At 37.5% G+C, this 24,197-nt stretch overlaps 2 protein-coding genes and 1 long non-coding RNA gene across 4 annotated transcripts in view; 2 read left to right on the top strand and 1 right to left on the bottom strand.

Moving 5' to 3' along the window:
• The window catches only part of LOC311084781 (uncharacterized protein), a 32,939-nt gene extending 11,370 nt beyond the window's left edge, over positions 1 to 21,569 (bottom strand). Inside the window, exon 1 of one of the 2 annotated variants that reach the window (XM_084117051.1) lies at positions 21,291 to 21,569. In XM_084117051.1, the coding sequence (XP_083973177.1) occupies positions 21,291 to 21,342 (52 nt within the window). In that variant the 5' untranslated portion in view covers positions 21,343 to 21,569. Of the gene's footprint in view, positions 1 to 8,339; positions 8,431 to 21,290 lie in introns of those variants that run through there. The other variant, XM_084117052.1, reaches the window with a different exon arrangement.
• LOC311084780 (putative nuclease HARBI1) lies at positions 893 to 2,496 on the top strand. The gene is made up of 2 exons (XM_084117050.1): positions 893 to 1,836; positions 1,945 to 2,496. Exons 1-2 carry the CDS (start codon positions 999 to 1,001, stop codon positions 2,394 to 2,396), a joined length of 1,290 nt encoding a protein of 429 aa, XP_083973176.1. The 5' UTR covers positions 893 to 998; the 3' UTR covers positions 2,397 to 2,496.
• Positions 15,936 to 20,638, top strand: LOC311084830. The gene is made up of 3 exons (XR_014606628.1): positions 15,936 to 17,617; positions 18,638 to 18,796; positions 20,177 to 20,638. It is a non-coding gene; the product is annotated as an uncharacterized lncRNA (long non-coding RNA).
• Positions 21,570 to 24,197: the final 2,628 nt, after the last annotated feature.

Below are 24,197 nucleotides of genomic sequence, written 5' to 3'. Positions count from 1 at the left end.
AACTATAGCCCGTCAATTTTCATTTTACAATTATCTTCTCTCTCTGTGTGTGCGCGTCCGTGTTTGTGAGAGAGAGAGAGAGAGCCGCTCGCGCAGCACTGATACAATGGTAGGCTACGTTTTAATCTGACGGTGCGTGTCCACTACAGCGGCAAAACTCCGCTCAGTGCCGCTGGCAACGCTGTAACGTCTCCGCTTTGGGGTGTGTCTGTTGCGAGTGTGTTTAATCTAAGTTTTTTTCAACACACGGACAGTATAATCATCAGCGATGCACGCGATTACATTTAGAAATAGACAAGCTTTGTTTCCAAATGCACCAAGCAAAGATATCCTTTCAATTTTATAAACTTTTATAAACCCAGCCAATATAATCACAATGAACACATCCAAAATAAAATCTTTAACATATTTATAACAACTGCAAGGGGTCTAATTTGTAAACAAAATGGTTTAAGCACTAAATCCAGCATAAACTCCGGCACAATTTGCATATTTTTAAACTCTCAAAACAGACGTCACATCCCGAAGCTCACAGCAATTGGCTGCCGACCGCGTTTTTCGCTTGATATTTGCATAAAGTCGAGAACTGCCCAACCTTTTGACGCTCTTGGTCGCTCTCAACGCTTTCTCCGGTCCGCTATCAATCCCAAAATGCACTGCGCGAGCGTGAAGCTCGACTTCTATAGGAATGAATTGAAAACACTCGCTCCGCTCCGCTCGCAACGCGCCAGTGGAAACGCACCAGTGGAATTCCTGCGGCGCGGTAGACGCGAATTCGCCTCATTCGCGCGTCAAGTTCACGCGAATTGAGCGAATGACGCGAATTGAGCGTCTGGCGCGTTTTAAGCCTTGTTTATACTCGACGCAGCCGCAAGAGCGCGAGTCACCGCAGACCGTTATTCTTTGAAACGACAGGGGGCGACTCGGAGTAATTTACCTCTAAACCACCGGGAAACAGCAGTGAAGAAATAGTTTGCCGGGAAAACGGTAGGGAAAACATGGCGTCTCGCGTGGACATGTACAAGCTGAATGCTGAAGAAGAGTTATTGTGTTTGTTAGCTTTAACTAAAAGACTAAGGAGAAGAAGATGGTATGTCCGCCCATTAAACGCCACCAGGCAAATAGATGGAGAGTACAGTGTACTTGTTAAAGAAATGCGTGCAATGGACGAGCAAATGCACTTTGGCTATTTTAGAATGTCTGCTCAGCGGTTCGACGACTTGCTACATCGTATCCGACCGTATTTGGACCATAAAAGAACCCACACCAGCCCAGTAAGTTTGCAAGAAAGACTGGCAGTCACGTTGAGCATACTGGCATCTGGAAGTGCCCAAAAATGTGTTGCCTCAAGCTACAAATTGGGATCAACCACAGTTTCAGTGGTGGTGAGTGAGGTCTGCCAAGCAATATGGACTGCATTAAAAGGCGATTTTGTGTCTCCACCAAAAGGCAACGAGTGGCTTGACATCAAGCATGAGTTTTGGAGAGTGTGGAACTTTCCCAACTGTTTGGGGTGTGTGGATGGGAAACACATCCTAATCAAGGCACCCCCAAATGCTGGAAGTGACTTTTATAACTATAAAGGCACCCACTCAATTGTTCTAATGGCAGTCTGTGATGCCAGGTATTGTTTTACTATGGTGGACATTGGCTCTTACGAACGTGAAAGCGATGGTGGGATTTTCAAGGACAGCATTTATGGTTCAAGACTTCTTAACGGCACTCTTGAACTCCCACGACCTGAAAACCTGCCAGGCACCAACATCAAACTTCCACATGTGTTCCTAGGAGATGCTGCATTTCCACTCCATGTGAACCTGATGCGCCCATATCCAGGTAAAAACAAATTGTGCCACATTAATTAATATAACATGTATTTGATATGATTGTGAATAATGTAAGAAAGAACATTATCTTAAATCTGTTAAATTGTTTGTTTTACAGGTGCCAACTTGGATGAAGCCCGTAAAGTCTACAATTATAGACACTCGCGGGCCAGACGAGTCATCGAGAACTCTTTTGGTATCCTTGCGGCACGCTGGAGGATTCTAGGGCGGCCAATGGAGTTTCATCCGGAAAAGGCTGTGGATGTTGTGAAGGCTTGTGTGGCTCTTCACAACATGTTAACCTTCACTGATGCTGCAACATCATCTGCATCCAAGTACATTCCTCCAAATTTTGCCGACGGTACATCAGCAATTGGGGAACAGATGCCAGGAGAATGGAGAAGGCTTGTTTCTGGGGACAGCAACTTGCTTGCTGCAGGAAGGATGTCAACTGCACGAGCATCCCGGGCTGCCGTTGCAGTGAGAAATGACCTGAAGTCATTTTTTCAAACACAACAGGGACTTGTACCATGGCAGGAATCTGTTGTCAGAAGGGGCTGTTTACAGTAAAGTTGCGAACTAGCAACAAAGTTATTGAACAGTGTTGTTGTCTTGTGTTTGTTTTGTCCTTTATTATACTAATTTTAATTTTAATAAAGCAATAACACATATTATACATGTTGTGTTTTCATTCTTGTTATATAAACTGTATCAAAATGCTCATGTAACAATCAATGATCGATTTAAAATAACAAAAAAATATAGTGGTGAGAAGATATACATAAAACCCTATTGATATTTAAACATTTCATAAATGTAATGTCATTCAAACATGCGTTACCTTTTTACTCTTTGGAAATGTTAATGAAAATAGTTTTTATTTTTTGTTAATATTGCATTTACAGTAACTGAGTTTGTAATTGCTGAAATTCATATAAAAAAGGTAATACATGCAGTATAGGCTTCTTGTTCTTTCACTGCATCCAAAGTAGTTAAAACAACTGGAGCCTTATTGAAGAGTGTTAAACTGTAATTTTATCAGCCGGGCTAACTTCTGCTATTGTAAATATAAGCAGTTACTTTAGACAAGTGCAAACTGGGTGATTAATGGAAATGTGTTTCTATTCACAAAATGAGAGGCTTTTAATGGTCGTCATCAATGCAAATGTTTCTTTTCACAAAACGAGAGGCTTTTAATGGTTGCCATCAATGCAAATGTTTTTGTGTATAGAGACAAAAGAATGAGGTTAATCACTGTCTGTCAAATCAAATCAAATCAAATCAAGTATATTTGTATAGCGCTTTTCACAATACAGATTGTATCAAAGCAGCTTCACAGTATTAAAATAAAATAATACAACAAAGTTTGTTTCTAGTGGAATTTATTGATTGATAGAATAAACTGTCACCATCAGTGTACTGCAGCACTTCTATTTATGAAGACAAACATGATATAAAATCTTTAGTTTTTGTTTTTATTTCACAGCAAGCTATAAATACAATGTCATTCACCTCATTAATGGCTTGGTAACAATTTACAATGCACTTTCATTTGTTGATGATAACGTACAGTTGTCAACATTTGAAGTGGATCAAAACCTTTCATCAAAATTCTACAATTATTTTTGAATGATACCTGTTGCTGTCTTAAGACAACTTTGATAAACTTTTAAGATCCACTTAAAATGTTGACTAATGTAGTCATGTGGCATTAACTAACATAAAAACATGCGTTACCTTTTTACTCTTTGGCAATGTTAATAAAAATATAAGTTTTTATTTTTTGTTAATATAGCATTTACAGTAACTGAGTTTGTAATACAAAAATACATGCAGTAGGTTTATTGTACTTTCACTGCATGCAAACTAAACAAAACAGCTGAAGCCTTATTTAAGAGTGTTTAAACTTTAATTTTATCAGCAGGGCAAACTTCTGCTACTGTAAATGTAAGCAGTTACTTTAGACAAGTGCAAACTGGGTGCTTAATAGAAATGTGTTTCTATTCACAAAATGAGAGGCTTTTATTGGTCGCCATCAATGTAAATGTTTCTATGTGTATAGAGACAAAAGAATGAGGTTAATCACTGTCTGTTACCATCAGTGTACTGCCTCACTTTTATTTATGAAGACATTTATGAATGCAAACACAAAATAAAATCTTTAGTTTTTGTTTTTATTTCACAGCAAACTATAAATACAAATCTCTTTTGTAAATGAATTAGAATTTTAAATAATACACAATAGATAAAAAAAAAACGTTTCTGTTTACAAATTTTTAAGTACTTTGTAATGTGTGTAATGGCAAACAAAGTCTATGCATCGTTGTCCCTCAGTGCATCAAAAAGGACCTGATTCAGATTGAACTTTACATCAAGCTTCTTCCTTGGGTCCACTTTTGCAAGCATGTCAGCTAAAACTAATGTAAACCTGTAGTCCTCATTGTCCTGCTGCATGGCACTTTGTCTCTCTTCGTCCAGCCTCTCCAGTCTTTTTAGCAGGACATCTTCAGTGCTCCGTTTTCTTTTACGGGATAAAGGACATGGCGACTGGAAGGGATGCTGTGGATTGCCTCTCGGTGATGGTGTTTGTAGGGAGGACAAAGATGGCGTAGGAGATGGTGGAATATGCAATGTTATAGGAAGTGGAGAGATGGGGGGTGGTGATGGCGTAACTGGTGAGGAGCTGTCCGAAGTTGTTGTCTCTGGAGGTGAAGCAGATGTTGAAGATGTTCCAGGTGACTGTGTGGCCATGGAGATATGATCATCTCTGGTGTTATCTTCCTCCTTAAAAAGGCAATAAGTCAAAAAAATCAATAAAAAGTCTTTTAAAAAACACAATGCTCCAGAAATATAGAATGCCTATGTAAACACAATGTATTCAAGTTCCTCAGGCACATTACTATATACTTACATGTTCAACACAGTAAAAGTATTACTTTGCTAATAACTTAAAAATTAAACATACAACTTAACTTTTAATTAAGTAATTACGTTATACAACATAGGCCTATCATACAATCTTACGCCTATTTACGTCAAAACAAAATTAAATTACCAAAAAAATACTAGTTAAATTCCTTAACTTTTAAAAGAGAAAAGGTAATTAAAAATATTGCTCACCTCAACTTGGAATTCCATATTGGAATCGGTTTCACGGTGCTTTACATACTGGGACAGCCAACTTAGTTCGTTTAATATTGGCGGATTGTTCTTGTATCCACCTGGGTCACCGCTTCTTCCATGGACTTTTTTCTTGGCTGTGACAAATTTGTCTCGAAGATTTTTCCAAACTTTTCGACAAAATACGTCTTCCTTCCCCAACGTCTTCGCAATTTCCCTCCAGGAATTCTGTGCCATCTGACTGTCTCTATGGTCCCGCATGGAAGGATCATAAACATGGTACAGACGTACCAGCTCGGACAAAGTCGCCTCGAAATCGTTCATCTTCGGATGCGGCGCCGCGCGCGATGTTACAAAAAGTGCCGTGCACACCGCCAGGCGAAATTGGGTCTTGCGAACCCAACGCGCGAGACCGCCCACTCCGCAATGACGTCATTTTTGCCGCGCGCGCCTCGCGATCTTGCGGCTGCGTCGAGTATAAACAAGGCTTCAAGCGCGTTACGTGCGAATGATTTTATTAGTGCTATTTGTGCATTCACGCGTTTGACGCGAATTCGCGTCTGCCGCCCGAGTTGAAAAATCTGAACTTCTGCGTCAATTCGCGCCGCGTTAACCAATCAGGAGCCTGCTTGCATGCTGCTGTCACGTGGTGAAGTGAGTTTATATTGTTATTTTATGTTTGGCCTCAATAAATTATTTTGTAATATGACTAAAATGCACAATAAAGCAAATAAAAACATAAAACTCGATTTCAATATATGAGAGATACTCATTTTGTATTGAATGCTATTTATTCCATATCTATTCTAGATTATATGAAACATTATTAATCTAATGTAAAGACAACAAACACAATTTAGTGTATAAAAACAAAAAAAACAAAAAATCACAGGACAGGTTTCACTTTTGAAGGCTGGCTCCATTTATTATCAAAACAAAAATAAATCACAGATTAGGTGCGGGCGAGGGTGAACCTCGCGCCGGGCTGTACAGCGTGGGCTCGTCAGGCCGCGACCACTCGAGGCCGAGGCTTATACGGCCTACGCTGTCCTCGTCAGCGTCCTCACCGTTAGGTCCACCAAACCTACCTCCTGGAGCAAATTGTGAAACTCCTGAAACCCTCCGGAGGGTTTGGTGGACCCGAGTACAACCACGATGTCCCCTACGCAGCTGTTTCTGCTCTCCAGAGCATATACGAGCGGTGATTCTCTCGATTAATGCTAATGCTCGATAAACATCTAAAAAAAATATGGCCGCCAACAGGTTTCTAAACTTTCGCCTCTGACGCGCGTGACGCGCGTAAATTTCGCTTCAAACTTTTGATTTTGACCACAAAGTGGTCACGCGTATAACTAGACGCGGCAGGCGCGAATTTAGACGCATTCTCGAGGTAGGACATCCGGGACTTGTGCTCCCATAATGCACTGCGCACGCATAGCAACCGCGCGAAGGGTAAAACAAACAAGCGCCATTAAGCAACACACGAAGCGGAAGACAAACGAGCGCCTAACTCTTTTCCTTTGGTTGCAAATCATGCCGAAACACTGTTGTGGTGTTGGTTGCACCAACAACAATCTCAGCTCTCAGATTCTGTCACTTTTATTATGAAATTCAGACAATAAATAGCATTTTGGCGCTTGTAAATGTGACGCGACAGATCCCTAGCGGCACGTGAACCGATCTTCTCTACTAACAGTAAATAAACACGAATGAACGATGTTGAAAGATACAGTACAACTTACCGAAATTTATATTCCTCATACATAATATGATGATCATAATATAGGCTAAAGCACGTAGTTGGCTAGAAAAAGAGCTATAGGGAGTATTTTGCTAAATATAAATAATACTGCCAGCTGATAGGGCTCTCTGTATGTTTTCAGCATTAGGCGAGTTGTTTTTTTCTTGAGAAAAAATAATGCCTATCTTGCGTAGCCTACCTAATATTTATCCAAATTAGTCAATATTAAATCAAATCCCAATAATTGAATTGAAATAATAAAAAAGCGTAACGTTAGCTTACCAGAAATTGTACCATGTAAACATTGTAACATGTTGTCACTAACGTTAAACCTAATAAAATTCAGTTTAGTTACTAAAATGTTTTGACAATCAAAATACATTTAATGTGATGCAATATTTTTTTTTTACAGACGCTAGGAGTAATAGTAATAGAAGTAATAGAAGAAGATCTGTATTCATATAGCGCCTTTCACAGACATGTAGCTAGTCACAGAGCGCTTTACAAGAGTGTTATTACATTCACTTCTCACCACCGACATACATTCGCATACACAGATATCATTCATCATTAATACAAAGTAGTCCGTTAGTATCCATAATTGACAATCCACAGCAAAACTTCCGTAAATAGATACCTATTTGATTTGCCTCGGGCTTTGCCTTCGGTTTGTTTTACCCTTCAAACACGGCGGCTGCTTGTTGCTACGCAGGTCACATGATTTGTGACGTAACGCCGACCAAGAGAATATTCGCGTTTGGTGTGAACGCAGCATAACGGTCGCGGGGCTGAAGTTAACTTGATGTTTTGAATGCTCAGAGGCAGAGCACGTTATAAAACGTATTCTTAAAATACACATTTCTGTTTTAATAAATGCTCATAGTAAATCATAGCATATTGCCTAAAACATAGGTACAAAAATAATCAGTGATACATTTGCGACCCATTAAAAATTAGGGTCGCAATGGCATTTCAAAAGGTCGCATATGCGACCATTTTGGTCGCAGTGTAGTTCCCTGTTAAAATATCTCAAAAGTCTCCAAAGATTTTTTATTTCAGAGAAATTCTGATTTTAAATAACTCCGTCCTGGAAAAGAAATGTCGCCTCTCAGTGATGCAATGTCCGCACTATCCTTTTTTTCCGGTGTGGACCATGTGATATTCCACCACACCGGAATATCACATGGTCAAATGCGGAAGTGGTGGTTATAGCGTTATAGCCATAGACTGTATGGTTATAGCTGTTATGGATCACGATTACTCTTTGGCGAGTATTGAAGTGCCAACAAAACGAAAGCGTCCATATTCGGATACACGCAGACTGTGTGACAAACGGAGGAATAAAACCAGGATAAATATCGGCCAGGCGTTTTCGAGATGGAGAGAGCTGCGCGACAATCTTGGACTTGACAGAGACTCTGCTCTCGCGAGTGTATTGATAGACAGGTAAGCAAATCAAAAATTTTTTATTGTACAAGTAACGTTATAGTTACAGTAAAGATGATTTTAATAGATATGAATTAATGACAAATAGCTGTAAGTTGTAACGGGATAATACAGCATAACATTTCACATTCCTTGCAGTTCATTAATTATGATGACATAAAATAATACGATCAGACATACAGGTAATACAAAAACGAATAAATTACCTCATCCGTGATCATGATTCATTAATTCCAGTTAGATACATCGCTAGATGGTGAAAATGCATTAAAAACGATCTCCCATCGTCACCTCCTTCATAGCATCATCAAGCTTCGCCTTTGTTATTGTTGGAAACTGCGCCCTCTTGTGGTGAAAAAATATTACATATTGGAGCTTTAAAGAGGTCAGCAAAAAAGTAAACAATAAAGCATTTCCTATTGTTTTAGAGAGGATCATGCTATTCGTGTGAGGTGACAAATAAGGTTAGTGATGTAGGCCTATATGAGAATATTAGCCATAGAGAATATCAGTATATATTTGTAATAATTCATTATCACTATATCATATGTTTTGCTTATTTCAGTAATACAATTTGTGGTTGCCTCTCAGTGTTTTTCACAGGACTTTAATCACTAAAGACAACATGTTCTCTACATGTCCAATTAGATTAGATTCACAACATTCAAGTTCATGCTCCTACTGAGAATAATGTACATGTACACATTTGGCAGACACTTCTATCCAAAGCGACTTACATTGCATTTCAAACACATTTACATTCTTATCAGTTCTTACTTTCCCTGGGAATCGAACAGTCTAACTGTCCGAACAGACAGTCTGATGAAGGGCTTGGGCCCGAAACGTTACATGTGGTGAGCAACCATTAAAATCGCTAAGGAGCATTTTCTGGTGTGCGGACTCATTGTTTACCTTTGCAACTACTTGTCTGCCCAGCACCCAGTTTTATTGTTTTGGATGTGCGTGCTGTACCTTTGAACTTGGCATTGTAAGCGCCAACGCACTACTGTTTGAGCTACAGGAAAGCTCGACACAATGTACAATTCAATATTACTATATTTGCTATATAGAATTGTTCTGAAAGAAGAGTCAAAATTAGTTGTTTTTTTTTTATAAATCTGTTGAAAATGTTACAAGTTCATGAGATAATTACATGCTTCATGACCCTATAAGCATAGCTGCTTTATGTCCAGGGAAAAGGATGAGGTGTCAGAGCTGGTTATACAGAAAAGAGATCTTAAAGGTGCTCTAAGTGATGTCACACGTTTTTTTAGGCCAAAATATTTTTTGTCACATACAGCAAACATCTCCTCACCATCCGCTAGCTGCCTGTCCCCTGAACACACTGTAAAAAATGCAGTCTCTCTAGACACCACAGGCTCCACAAACAGCAACAAAAACAAACTGGGCTCACCCATACCACGAAACATAACAAACTGTTCCAGCCAATAACTGACAAGAATGATTTGGGGGTGGGGTTTGGGGGGTTAGTGCACGGATGAGGAGGAGGGAGGGTCTAGCTAGCCTCCGTTTTGTTTGACAATACTTTGAACGTCAACAAGAAGTGACGTCACCCAACATCACTTAGAGCACCTTTAATATAATCAGCAGAGTAAAATAAGCTGATACGTGTTTTTATATAAAAAATAATACATCCATTATAAAATTAGGCTACATGCAGAATTGCAGATCAATAAATGCAACTTTAAAAAAAATGTAAATGACTTTGCAATTTATGTTTCTTTTAGGTAGCCTAGCTACTTTTATTTAATCTACATCTGTTGTTATTTGTGATTAGAACTCATGACAACACACTACAGAAAATATGATACACTAATGTTGAGAAGATTCTTACACGTCTTCTGAAGTGCGCTGACAAGTCTGTTCATCCAATGAAACAGAATGCCCCATGTTAACATAGGCGTGGTTTCTGAGCTTGACACTAAAGTATGTTAAACGTCTTTGAAATTGCGTCAAATACGCAGGAATATACACTTCAAAAACAAATCGCTTTATTATGCATACCAGTGTGTATACAACTGGTGAAACATAAGTTTTTAATCATGAGCCGCATTGCCACTGTCGGGCCAGTGCGAGCCAGGGCTTTAAACGGGCCGTGCCGGGCTAATAGCACCGGGGGCCGGTTTCACAAAGCTATTTTAGACCAGTCTATAGTGTTAGACAAGTCTAAAATTTGCTCATAGACTAGTCTAATGCAAGTTAGACTGTTTCACAAAAATAAAGACTGACTTAATTTAGACCTAAAAAATTAGACACCTTACCCCCAGGCTAACTTAGGTCTAAGACTCTATGTTACCTTGGCAACCAGCAGTAACAATCAGTTACATTACAAACTGCCAAAAGAAAAGGGAAAATGGCTCATAATTTAAACATTTCTTCTTGTTACTACATTCCCAAGTAAAATGTCCTTGTAACTGTTAGGGCCGTTACATAGTCAACGCGAGCAACGATCGACGCGCTCCCTTTCATACGCAAGCGTCACGGGCGATGCGTAAAATCAAAGTCCTTTTAGGCAAGTCGTGCCACTCGGCCGCCATCTTGGCAACGCCTCCGGGCAGCTATTTCGAACTAACAAGACCAGGCTCCTATCTAAATAAATGGGCAGAGAGTCAGAACTGCACTTTCACTGGTCACTGGGACATATAAAAACTGCATGTATAGAAACAGCAGTAAAATATGATAAAAATCGCTGAAAAAGTTTGATGACTTTGCCCCAAAATAAGGTTTAAAACGCCTTTTTCCCCACAGGTTATACTTTTACTACGCATGCGCAAGGGTTCACGACACCAACTTCATTTACGTCTCTATCCAGAATGCCGGTGTTGTGCATATTCAATGTCAATATTGTTCTCCTTTATTTAAATATAAGCAGGTTTGCACTTTATCAGTAATAACAATGTAGATCTGTAGTTTTAACTATTCATTAAAATGAATCGGTTCAAATTAATCATTAGTTCGCGAATTGGACGTGTCATACGGTTGTGTGATTATCCCAGCAGTTAGGACATGGACATCCCACAAGGTTAGTGTCAACACAGAAAACATTACATCACTGGATAGGTTTTTTCGTTTATTTAGAGTAATTTTATGTCAGCTGAATGTGCGGAACACATTTCAGAGAAGATAAGGCAACGTATTTTAGCACAGTTCACACCCAGCGGTAATTCAGGGGGAAAAAAATCTCCTAATGCTCCAACATGAAACTTTGGTCTTCCGACCTTTTACCATCATGTCGTTTTATTTTGATTAATATGCGTGCGGGAGAGAGAGCAAGACAGCGCTTAATTTGGAGACGGTGAAGTCTTATTTACACTTTCGCCTGGCTTCGGAAAGAGAGAGAGAGGGTGCGCACGCGCGACCGGGGATCTCCCTCTCTGCTTGTCCTTTCCATATGGTTCAGTTAAATATGCGCCCTGTCACTGATCTTGCACACACAACAACTCGCTGTCCCCAAATCGTCTCCGCTGTCGCAAAACCTCAAATGTGCGCATGCGTCAGTGGAACCAGACGATAGGTTTAAATGTTTCGCGGCTTGACTGTTAAAAGCAGATGATTGGATTTCCAGCGGGATGGGCGGGACATGTTCATACAACCGCCATCTTTGCCGTTACGGGTTTTCCTTATATAGTTCTATTGAGGATTGAGGAAGTGGCATGTCTCTTATATAAATTGTCTCTGGTAAAATGCAATACACCGTGACTGCTCAAACAGGGGGTAGTAGAGTCATAGCTCTGAATGCTCGTCTATTTCGCTTCAAACGCTCGCTTTATACGCGCGTCCTATTCGCCTTGGACGCGCAAATGGATTCAAAATGTTCAAGAGTCGAACTAGACGCGAATTTGACGCTACTCGCGTTTGGTGTGAACGATGCATAATAACAGGCTGCGATGTCAAGATTGCAATGCTGGAATGTGTGTGTGTGTGTGTGTCAGAGAGAGAGAGAGAGGCACGGGCGCGATCGAACAGTGAACATAAAAACATACTGCGTCATTTATACTCCTCCAACAAACACATGTTTTCCGCTGGGGTAAACTGCACTAAGCGGTTGAATGCGCTTATCGATCCGCCATGTTTTTTGTTTTGAAAAGTGTCTTATTTTACCCAGAATGCATTGCAGTGTAGTCCTACTTAAGATAGTCAGAGTCTTAAAGGAGAACTCCGGTCAATTTTAACATTGAGCTCATTTTTTTGTACATTTGGAGTGCTGTCAATACAGAGAACAACGACAAAAATCGGTGTTGCCTACACCGAGTTATTCTATTTTTAAAATTTGCACCCTGTTATCTACGAAAGCAGTTCTGACAAAGCAGCAGAACTCCGTCTCTTGATGTTGTTTTCACTGCTTTCAGGTGAGTTTAGTCTCTAAAATCACACAAATAATACACACAACTAGTGTTGTCAAAAGACCCGGTACTTCGGTACCAAGTCGGTACTAATTTTTTTTTAAACGTCACGGTACCAGGTTTTCTCAAACCCGGTACTTGATGCGCGTGCATGCCCGAAGCGCGTGCAGTTGCGTCCTCTTCATAAAAGCGCTGGCGATCGGCGGTGCTGCTGCTGATGTGGTGCTGATGTTTTTGCGCGTGCAGATACGTTATTTCAAATGGCGCGCGGCAAGCGCGCTCATAATAGAAGCGGCGCGCTCGCTTTTCCATGCGCGTTCATGGATGCATAGCAACGACAGACGCCACGGGAGTACAAACGCTTGTGCGAACTGCGCTTTCCATGACGACGAGGAAGTGTGACATAGGCCTATTAATTGATTTCTAGCCCTTGCATTAGCTTTACTACTAAATATATTTATGGAGATGAGAAATAAAAAGCCGTCATTAATATCAGTCCGTCAGAAAAGCAGTTCTAGTCTTATTCTTGGCTGGATAACTCTTAGCAGGTTTAAAAAGCCCCTTTAAAGTTAAATATGAATACAGTTTTGGATTAAATAAAAGTATAGTCAAGTCAAATAAAACATATTTTATCTCCTGTATAGTTTGGTAATGCTACAATAAGATACCATTCATTAACATCACTTAATGCGTTATCTAACATAACACATTGAGTGAACAATATATTTTTACAACATTAATTAATGTTTGTGAATGTTATTTAATACAAACACTTGATTGGTCATGTTTGTTCACTTCATTCATTGTGCATTAAATAATGTTAACAGAAATAATGTTAACTTTTGATTTTAAAAATGTATTTTTAAATTAACCCCTAAAGGAGAATAATTGCGACAGTATATAACTATAGTTTTTTTGTTAGGTCATTTTATCTAATGTTATCTAACAAATGGAATCTTATTGTAAAGTGTTTTTAATACTACAGTTTCCATCTTTGTAACTGTGATATACACTTTAATATAATTATGTAAATTTAATCTAAATTAAGCTTTGGTACCGAAATTGGTACCGAGAACCGTGGATTTTCACTGGTATCGGTACCGAATACTGAAATTTTGGTACCGTGACAACACTACACACAACTGTTCTTGACACTTCTCGTACTTGTAATTGACACGCTTCTGTTGAATATTTGCTTTATAGAAATGGTTTAGTGCCTTAGGAAAAAGCCCGTTAGCATCTCAACCGTTTTCAGAAGAGATAACGTTATGCTAACTTCATAGCTTGAGCTTTTGATATGAAAGTTTAGGATTTTAATCACATCTTATGGGTAGATGAGAGGTTTTGATAGTTTTGTAAAAAATAAGTTAGTTTGGAAGTGAGCTAATTTATTTAACATAAACGTATTTAACATAAACGTACTCGATGACGTCACTTAACGTTACGTGGAGTGTGAAAATTGGCTGAAACTAGCTCAATGGTAAACACAAATTGCTAAAACTAGTTCTGTGATTTCAGCAGCAACAAAATAATCCTTCTACAACAGAGGGAAGCTCCACGACTTCAATATTTCTGAAGAAAGCTGCTGCCAGAGAAGTTGGAAACAGGTGAAGTGAGGAAGCTCATTAAATAACTTCATATCCATTTTCTCACAATATTTTGTCACCTACTGTACATCACCATGCATCTGTTATTTTCTTATTTTTTAAATTCTCATATTTACATTTACATTTATTTGTTTAATTTACTGTTTAAAGAAAGTTTTGACATCCAAACTGAAGTGACACTGTATGAGCAATATGAATAAGTGAATAAGTAAAACTAAAAACATAGATGAAACATTTATGATTATTATCGGTGTTGAAAACAGCAGTGCTGCTTCATATTTTTGTGTTTTTCAGGGTTATTTGATGAATGAAAGAAAAAAAAGCATAATTTATTTGAAACAGAAATCTTTACTCTCTCTTCTGGTCAATTTAATGCATCCTTGCTGAATAAAATATGATTTTTTTATTTATTTTTACTCTATTGAACCCAAACTTTTGAACAGTAGAAAGTTTGAAACAATGAATCCTGGAGAGAGAGAAAAGAAAATGGATTAAACTTTTACATTGGTTTACACAAAAAGATTAATCAGCACAACTGTTTTCAACATTGATAATACTCAAAAATGTTTAGGACGTTTGCATTTTAAGAATGTATAGTATTCAAATAGATTTATATTACTTATTATATACGAATAGTATTCAGATGATTTCCTATTAATTCAACAGAATGTAAGGGAATAGGCTAACTCTAGAATAACCTTCCTGATAATGTTTGGGGCCCAGAAACACCATCCTAATTTAAATCTAGATTAAAGACACATCTCTTTAGCCAAGCATTCAATTAACACATCTCATAATCTTGCACTATATGTGATGAAATAGTAAAAAGTGCACATGACCATCTTTTGCCTGAAATAATATGAACAGTAGCAATGCTAATCTTTCTCCTGTTGTCTCCTTGTGTCTATCTCAGGATGCTCAGCATATTTTACTAGAGATTACAGCAGCTCCAGTTTGGATCCAGCCTCACTTGGGAAGACTTCTAATGACATCAACACTCTTGAAGACAATGTGTTTAAAAAAATTTCAGATGTTAAATGATATTTTAAAGTGTTTAAACTAATTTAAGTTTTTATGTCAGGTGGTACAACAAAAATATTATGTATTGTAGTTGTACCACCTGACATGGAAAGTGTACCACCAACCTACCCATACTTGAAATTAGCAGTTTTTATCAGTATTTGAAAGAGCTCTACAAACTTTTTCACTCTGCCAAAGAGATCAGTTAGGCTCCTCTGGATGATGCATTATCATGTTTACTGTTATTACCTTGTAAATTCATAGTAACATTTGAGAATATACAAATGGCCGGACAAAAGTTTCTCAATTATCTCAACAGCTTTAAAACTACTGATATTTATAAAAAAACAATTATATGAAAGGCTTCAAACCTAAGATGATGGCATAGTTTTTATTTTGTTATTATTAAGACACCATTTTAAATTGTTTTCTTAATCTGTTTATTTGTTCGGACAGTTGCACCATCACCTGACATTTTAGGAGTTTAATGCTGCCTTCAGGAATAATCATAAATAGGCCTAGTTTCCTAGTAAAAAAAAAAAAAAAAGACAATGTAATCACGACTTCAGAAAAAAAAAAAAGAATATGTATTAAATGTTCAAAAAAAAAAAATGATTTCAAACCAAGGTTTTATAGAATATAGTGATACATGTCATTAAGTTCTCAAATTATTTTAAAAGGAAATAATGCACTTGCCACAACATAACTTTGTGACAATGTTTAGAAAAATATTACGAGCGATTTTTAAACAAAACTGTCTGCTTTCAGATTCTATCTTTCAGTGCTACTTGCTTTGTGTATTTAAATGTTAAAACACTTGGGAAAACACTCAACTGTTCTTTTTTCTTGCATTTTTCTTTTCTTATTCTTGCTTTGTTATTAGGGCCACCAAAATGAAGACGTGTAGGAGTAGTTTGATGTTCAAGCTTTTGAGGAAAATCTTGTTCATTTAAATGTATAACCTGTTTTTGCTGTTTGTGCTTTCTATAGTAAATTAACTGAATTAACCAAATTTTGAGTATCTATCGTTCATAAGTCGTTGAAAAAGTCTCTAAAATAGTTTTGGGCCAATGAGGACAGGTTAAATTAGACCACTGCATGTCCACCCATATTATTAAAAACTAAAATGACCAACTGGTTACCAACACACGACTGTCGATCCACAACGTTGCCACGACGTCGCCGTTAACTGCTGACAACGTTACAAAGTTACGTTGTAGCAACGCATCTGGGAATTTCACTTTTCCGGTTGCCACGACGTAACTAATTACGTTGCCACGAGAGAAAGTTTGGTCACCAGATTACGTTGCAGTTACGTAACAGTCACGTGTGTTAGCTGGGAGGACACACACTCACTTCTTCAGTCGCGTCTGTTTCTGTTAATCTAGTTACAGGACTTTACATCACATTTAGAAAGAATGATCATTTCTACAAATATATGCCACCAAAAATACGACCTGAGGAGCTTTAGCACTCTCTCGACTCCCATACAGATATTTTCAGTCAGAGAAACAGGCGAAGCTCCCCCCAAAAAAGTTGCTTTATTTTATGATAGTCCGGTATAAAGAGACGAGACGTAGGCTACTGACAGATAAAATAAAAACATGACTGTGATAGCTTTTATGATTGGTCTGATTTCTTCAAGCGTTCACTGTGTTTTTTTACTATGCGTATTTTCAAGCTTTTACTATGGTAATGGTTAGCGCGCATAGTCTTTTGCATCACAAACAGAAGGCATTCAAACATGAACGCGAGTTAAATTATTTTTAAAAGTCTTTAATGCTGACAGAATCATCCGGCGCTGCCGTCTCCCGACTCAGGTGAACTCCGCCTCTGTTCGTAACCACTCCTCTAGCCCGAGCTGGCCCGCTTTGGCCCAAGGAATTCGACGGGCCAGAATTCCTGGCCGTTGGCCCCGATAAAGCCCCGGAAGTGACAGTGGAAACGCGACTGGCCCTGGCACGCAATAGCACGGCCCGGCCCTGGCCCGACAGTGGAAACGCGGCTATGGATCCGTGAAAATGGCTGCGACGAATCTGTAGCCGTCTAACACCCAGATAGCAATTACGTTTGGGCCACATGTGGGTATTATCTGGCACATATGGCCTAGATGTGGCATGGCTGAACAGATATGGGCCAAATTGTAGCCATATTTGTTTTGCCATAACTTAAAAATCTGCGGGAAATGCTCTCTTGGTTCACAACTGATTTTGAGGTATATGGCCCAGATAACAACGAACACATGAGAACCATATGTGGTTGAGCTATGGCACACAGTGAGAAACACCGACTTGTGGTAAACATTTGGCTTATACGTGGAAAAACACAGGAATCCTGAAATCGAATGCGGCAAACATCCGCCGTTCCACACCTCAGGTTGCTCTGCATCTTCCCTCCTATTGGTGGAGAGACTACGGCGCGAGTTTGACTGCGACGCTGGGCAGCTGACGCCATTTACTCTGCTTTCCTCACGACTGTGTACATTCAGGTTAGGTAAGTGATGTTTTGGCATTTTAAAGTCATATAAAAGAAATATGCAGCATTATGTGTCAATATTGCATGTTATTATGCGTTTAGTTATTCGTTTCATCGAGGAAGGGGTTGAACTAGCTAATATTTTCCTCTGTTTACTGCTATAACTTAAAATAAAGTTTAATGTAACTTAACTGTTAACTTAGGCTATAGCAGTTCGCTGGTTTGCGTTTTAAATTAAGATGTTTTTGTTTATAAATCAACAGCTCACTGCCGTACACATATAAATAGTATAGTTTGTCATTGTGTAGTAGTATTTGTGAATTTTAGGCGACGCGGTCCAATGTCGGTGTTACTGTTTGTCAAAAAACCTAAATCCTAATTTGTGTTCACAATCATTCAACTAATCATAATAATATAAAAATGCCAAGAACAATTAATACGTGTGCATTATTGTATGTATCTTTTTATCTTTGTATTTATCTAACTCTGAAATGATGTTATTCATCCAAGACTTTTTCTCATGACTTTTCCCTCTTTAAATTTAAAGTTGTAACGTCTTTCGATACAATACCTGATTAAAATAACTTGTTAACATGAACTAATAATGAACTTCACTTCTACAGCATATATTAATATGTGTTAATGTTAATTTCAACATTTACTAACACATTCAAATAAAAAATTGTACTTGTTAACTTGGCCTATGCACTGTGAACTTACATGAACAAACAATGAATTGCTGTATTTCTGTTAACTATCAATTAATTGAACGGCCATTCACTGTCATTATAAAGCTTGGAAGAGGCAGGAAATTTTTATAATTACTCTGATTTCTAACGATAGAGATTATATATACCATGCTATGGTATACTGTCATACCGCCCAGCCCTAATGTGCGGTATGGGTGGGGCAATGACAATAATTTCCATATTGAAAACCTAGAAAATATGGTTTCAGATGGAGTAAGTAATAGTTTATAGGGTGGTCTATTTAAATGCATATTTCAACCACTTACCCAATTTTTTTTTTTCCTATCAGATTACCTATCTGGGTCTGGTTGGTGGCTCTGACCTGGATAACACCATGTGGAGAGTGCTGAAAGGCACTTTTACAACTGCTGCGGCACGTTGATGAATTGGAGAGAAGTCAATGGGAAGATTGGTGTCCAACGCCTGGTCGTAAAGGAAGTTGTCATTGGTGAGACCTTTTTTAGAAGTCCCTTTTATTTGTATTGCACTTTGCACAATACACAACTTTTCAAAACCGCTTTACAGAACATTGTATTTTTATTTCCGTTATCTCAGTAATAGTAATAGTCAAAAATTCATTCCCTATGACTTAGTGCAGGCGCTAACGGCTCCAGGTTTATCTCGTAAATTACTCCACTAATAATGCCCAGAATGGCACCAAACTTATACAGTAGTAAAAATAGGTTCTGAACTCAAAAAACGAGGCATTGGAAAGTTTGTAAGTACATCAGGAGTTTATTTAAATAACACTTGCCTGACGGCGAATGCTACTGCTAACTCGGACGTTGGGCTCACAGAAAGCGATGCGCAAGGATGAAGTGTATTATTGTTTATCAGAAGCAATCGAAATATTATTGTAATGTTGTTGTTATTATGAATGCATTATAAATAAATAAAAATTATTTACAGTATTTATAATTATTATTTAATAATAATTACAGGGGATGGGGTTAGCTATTCTGGTTTTCCCTCTTTTTTTTGTCATTACCTGATCACATCCGTGGCTCACTTAAGTGACTGTTATTATTATTGAAATTATTATTGAAACTTGCCAGCTCAGAAAGTTAGTAAAGACATTGTTAAAATAGTCCAAGAATACAGTGGCTCAATCTTAAGTTTATCAAGTGTTGAGAATACTTTTTGTGTGCAAAACAAGCAAAAATAACGACTTTATTCAACTCTTCATTTTTTTCTCTAAGTGAGTTCACGTAGTGTAACGGCAGAGCGCTTCTTTGTTGTACGTCAGAACGTAGGCTCACGATTGGCCAGGATCCCGCACATGACCAGCGTCTGTGAATAGTGAGTCTATGCTCTGACGTACAACCCAGAAGTTGGAAAAACTTGAGGGTAATTACAGACAGAATTTTCATTTTTGGGCGAACTAACCCTTTATGTTCCTCCTTGCATTCAGTACTTGGCCCATTATTGTTTGTGTGTTTCTGCTTCCAAATTGTCTCGCATCATTGCGGATTATCTTGAGTTTATTATGTGTTATTAAAAACACTTATTTTTGTAGACTCTTTGGACTAAAACATGACATTAATGCTATCTGTGTTGGTGTGTTTTTACATTAGAGTGTGCATGTCTTTAAAAAAAAAAAGCAGAATACATGCAGTGCTGTAAATTTTAACCGGTTGTTGGTGCAAAAGTATTCTAAAAAAAAAAAAACTTTCATACAGTGGTAATTCAGAGGTGTTTAATTTGTTAATAATTGCAATTAAAATATTAAAGGAAATTTACATTAATGATTTTTTTTTTTCATTCTCCTGCAGCTCTAGCTTCCAGGTTGTATTGCTGCTAACATTATTTAAATTCTTCTTTATTGCAGGTGCAGTCAGGCAGAATCCCCTTACTGGAAAAGGTCAACACATTGCCGACCCTCATTGGAGACTTCTCTGCACATCAACACACTTCTCAACTCTTTACCTTTCAAGTTTGCTTTAACTTTCTCAATTTCTCTTTAAAGTTCTCTTTACCAAGTTACTGTGATTTATTTGTATTACTCTCATTAGACTAATTGAACATAACATTAATACACGCTTTGATCGAGTGTTTTGAACTTTGGTGTAAAAAAATAGCTTTGAATGCTATTTATATTATTAATTTGTATTCTTCAATGTTTTCAACTGAATTCTACTTAAAATAAGTACAACTGAGTAGCTGTAATTCTATGTATTCTTAAATGTTTTCAACTGAATACTACTGTAATTATTAAATTCAACTGTTGCTGTAATTATATTTATTTTTATGAAATGTTTTCAACTGAATACTACTGTAATTATTATTCAACTCTTGCTGTAATTATATTTATCTTTATGAAATGTTTTCAACTGAATACTACTGTAATTAAGTACAACACTTTAGCTGTAATTATTTAAATGCTTGTAAAAATAAATACTTTTGAGTACATTTGTTGTTGAGTGTTTAATTTACCTGTGAGTTAATAAGACTTTAAAAACTGTCAGCTGCATGTGGGCCACATAAGGGCCGTTAGATTTTAACAGAACTCAACCATACTAAAGTTGCATACCAGGCTCACATATGGGCCACATGAAATTGTAGTATTTGGTTCATGCTTGGTGGAGTTATGGCAGTCCTTTGGTTCAGTTCTGGCAAAGGAGATGTGGGCCATATCTGGGCCGGCAAACACAAACTAATCTGGGCCACAGCTCAGCTGTTTATCTGGCCCACATCTTTGCCAAAGGTAATTTGCTGACTGGGCATCTGCTGGAAATCCAGGTAAAACTATCTGCGTGCACGCGCGTTCCCCCAGTTAGCATGATCCCCAGTTGATCCGTAACACCCTGGTTACCCAATTCTGTGAACCATCGAATTCTGTAACCGTAGTCGTTGTTTTCACACTATCCCAAATTTAACCCTAATACCTCAACACCGTTCACAGAAAACACCGGGAGAGAGATTGTAATAAATAAAGTTCTTACCATTGTCGAGTAAAATCAAGATCACCCAGAGCGAATTAAAGAGAAGCTCCATCTAACTTAGCAGCTTCACGTTTCCCCCATAACTTTTCCAGTTGAGTAAAGTTGGCTATACATTAACAGTTTCGGACTTCCCGGATTAATAACTCTTGAGCTAGACGTTGTTTCTACACAAATGCCACCTATTTTCAATCGTAGTAAGCAGCTACAATCTAATTTTCCCCGAAACGAACTTTCCTTTGCAGTCTTCTTCTTCTTGCTATTTTACGGCGGATCGCAGACATATACGTGCATTACCGCCACCTATCTTAGAAATGGACCATTGACACTTTCCTCCTGCTCCTCCTTCTTCTTCTTCTTTTTTTTTTTTTATTGAGATAACAAAAAGGGGAATACAGAGACATTTGAATCCGTAAAACAAAAAGATCAAAATTCTGCATCCTATATCACATATAAATCATGTTTCTAATACATTAAGTATGCTTTTCAACAGTTTAGATGTCTTTAGAGCTTTTCGATTGTTTTGTATTGAAGTTAGAGAGTCTTAAAAAATCTTCAGATCAGTGGAACATTTGGTACAGTCGATATACATTTTTCTTTATGTATATGATATTTTCCAAATAGAATAAGGAGTTTAATTATATTATCCATTTCCAATAAACCAGAATCACAATCCATAAACAAGACCATTACATCAGCAAACTTTTAAAATAACTCAAAAAGAAACCAAGAAACTTGGGACCAAAATAATTTAGTAAAATTACAACTGAAAAATAAGTGTACAATTGTTTCATTTTCTTACAGAAACTGCATAATGGCGAAAACCCTTCTTTAAACTTACTAATAAAATCATTACATGGATAGTATCTGTTTATTATTTTATAGTGAGTTTCTTTGACTTTATTAGGAATTACATATTTATTTATATCGGACCACAAATTCTTAAAAACAAGGAAGTGGTAATCCTGTTTCCACTTCACCATTGCCTTAGGTGAAGAACTTTTTTCTTTGGTTAAAATTCTTCTGATATATATATTATTAATTTTTTTATCTCTAATGGAAAGGCCCCCAACAGTCAGACTAGGAAGAGAACCAATTGCAGGATTATAGATCTTTTCGTTTTTTATAAGATAAAGTAGTTTCGGGGAGACAATGAATGAGTTTAAAGTATTCTTTTTACATACATATTTGCAAGTATTTGTCCCAAGATAATTAACAAATTCATTATAATTAAGTAGGTCACCTGATTGATTTATCCATTCTGTAACACAAATTACACCTTTGTTAAACCAATCGTTCCAAAAAATGGTTTTGTTTTTGAATAATATATATGGGTTATTCCAAATAACACAGGAATGGGGAGAGAAATTGTGTTTGTAAACTAATTTCCATGCATTCAAAGCTTGTTTTTGAAAGTTAGACAACTTAATTGGGAGTTTAGTACATTTAAAATCACAAGCAAGTAGAAAATTAAGACCACCGCATTCTTTGAAGATTAAATTGGGAATGAAAAACCATGGAAGGTTATTTTCACAAAGACAATGTTTGATCCAATTAATTTTAAATATATTATTGATAGTGTCAAAGTCTAAAGCATTTAGTCCTCCTTCTGATACACTTCTGATTATGGTTTTCCTTTTAATATATTCTGTTTTACCTCTCCAAATAAATTTAAATAAGATTTTATCAACTGCGGCACACATTTTAGAATCTACATAAAGAGATAACGCTGGATATACAATTCTGGAGATCCCTTCAGCCTTTGAAATCAATACACGACCTTGAATAGATAAATTTATTTGGAGCCAACAGTTGAAGATATTTCTTGTTATAAATCTCTGTTACCGGTAGTCTCTCTGTGTCTGATTTACTTATTACAATACCCAAGTATCTGACTAATTGTTTAACCTGTATTCCAGATATACTTGAGTCTTCAATTTGGTGTACAGCCATAATCTCACTCTTAGACTGATTCACAGATAGACCTGAGGCATCAGAGAACAATTTAAGTGCCTCCAAAATAACAGGGACCTGGGGCTCGTTCTTCGTACGTCGCTAACTCAGTTAGCTGGATTTGATTGTTGACGATTTGGCATGATCTTGGATTGTTTGGTTCTTCGAAGCTCATCCTGGACTTGCTGTCATAGCAACAGGTGCGCAATCTTAAACCTGCTCGGGAGCAGGCTTATTTCATGTAAACAGGATTAGATTGCGGCTTCACAAGCGGAGCTGATACGGGAAGTCCAGCGCAGTGCGATAGTGCACTTTCTGAGATATATATTTTTTCTCGTGACTCGTGAGATTGTCGTTTACATTATTAATTTGTTGGAAACGCACATTTATTTTCGACTTGTCAGAGTCAGGCTTTAACTACAGCACACACTGTGCCCTAAGATTATTTGCGAGTGGCTCTTTCCTTTACACTATTGGAGATGCGGAGAACTTGATGGAAAGTGCTGTCTGTCGTTTTTAGGTTTACAAAACAGTTTTATGTTTTTTTGTGGCATTTCCAAGCCACTTAAGACCCAATGTTGTAAAGCAGTTTTTTTAAGCAGTTTTTTTTTTTTTTTTTTTTTTTTTATTAGGCTATCATATTTTTTTATGAAGATCATGCAATCATGACCATGCTGATTACAGTATATGTCACTCAGGTTTATAGACCATAGACTGCCATCAATGCCTCAATGAAGGGGATTATGTGAACAGAAAGGGGGTTCACAATGTAAATGTGCAGCCCAGTTACTATTGTGATTCTTAATCTTAATATTCCAGATTAATAATATTATATCAAATAAAAAAGGCAGTTGACAAATCTTCCATATCACAAATGTGAAAGTAAAATGGCCAGGATCTGTGCATGACTTAAGAATTTTCAGAAATTCACATTTATGCACATTATTTAAAAGTGGT

Source organism: Abramis brama, assembly GCF_963993115.1.
Source record: "Abramis brama genome assembly, chromosome: 6".
Taxonomy (NCBI): domain Eukaryota; kingdom Metazoa; phylum Chordata; class Actinopteri; order Cypriniformes; family Leuciscidae; genus Abramis; species Abramis brama.
Note: the sequence above shows the minus strand (reverse complement) of the source record. Positions and strands in the feature narration are given on the sequence as shown.

Coding starts and splice junctions, on each gene's coding strand:
- LOC311084780 (XM_084117050.1), top strand. CDS start 999: ATGGCGTCTCGCGTGGACATGTACAAGCTGAATGCTGAAGAAGAGTTA. Junction 1,837..1,944: donor CCTGATGCGCCCATATCCAG/GTAAAAACAAAT, acceptor TTTGTTTTACAG/GTGCCAACTTGGATGAAGCC.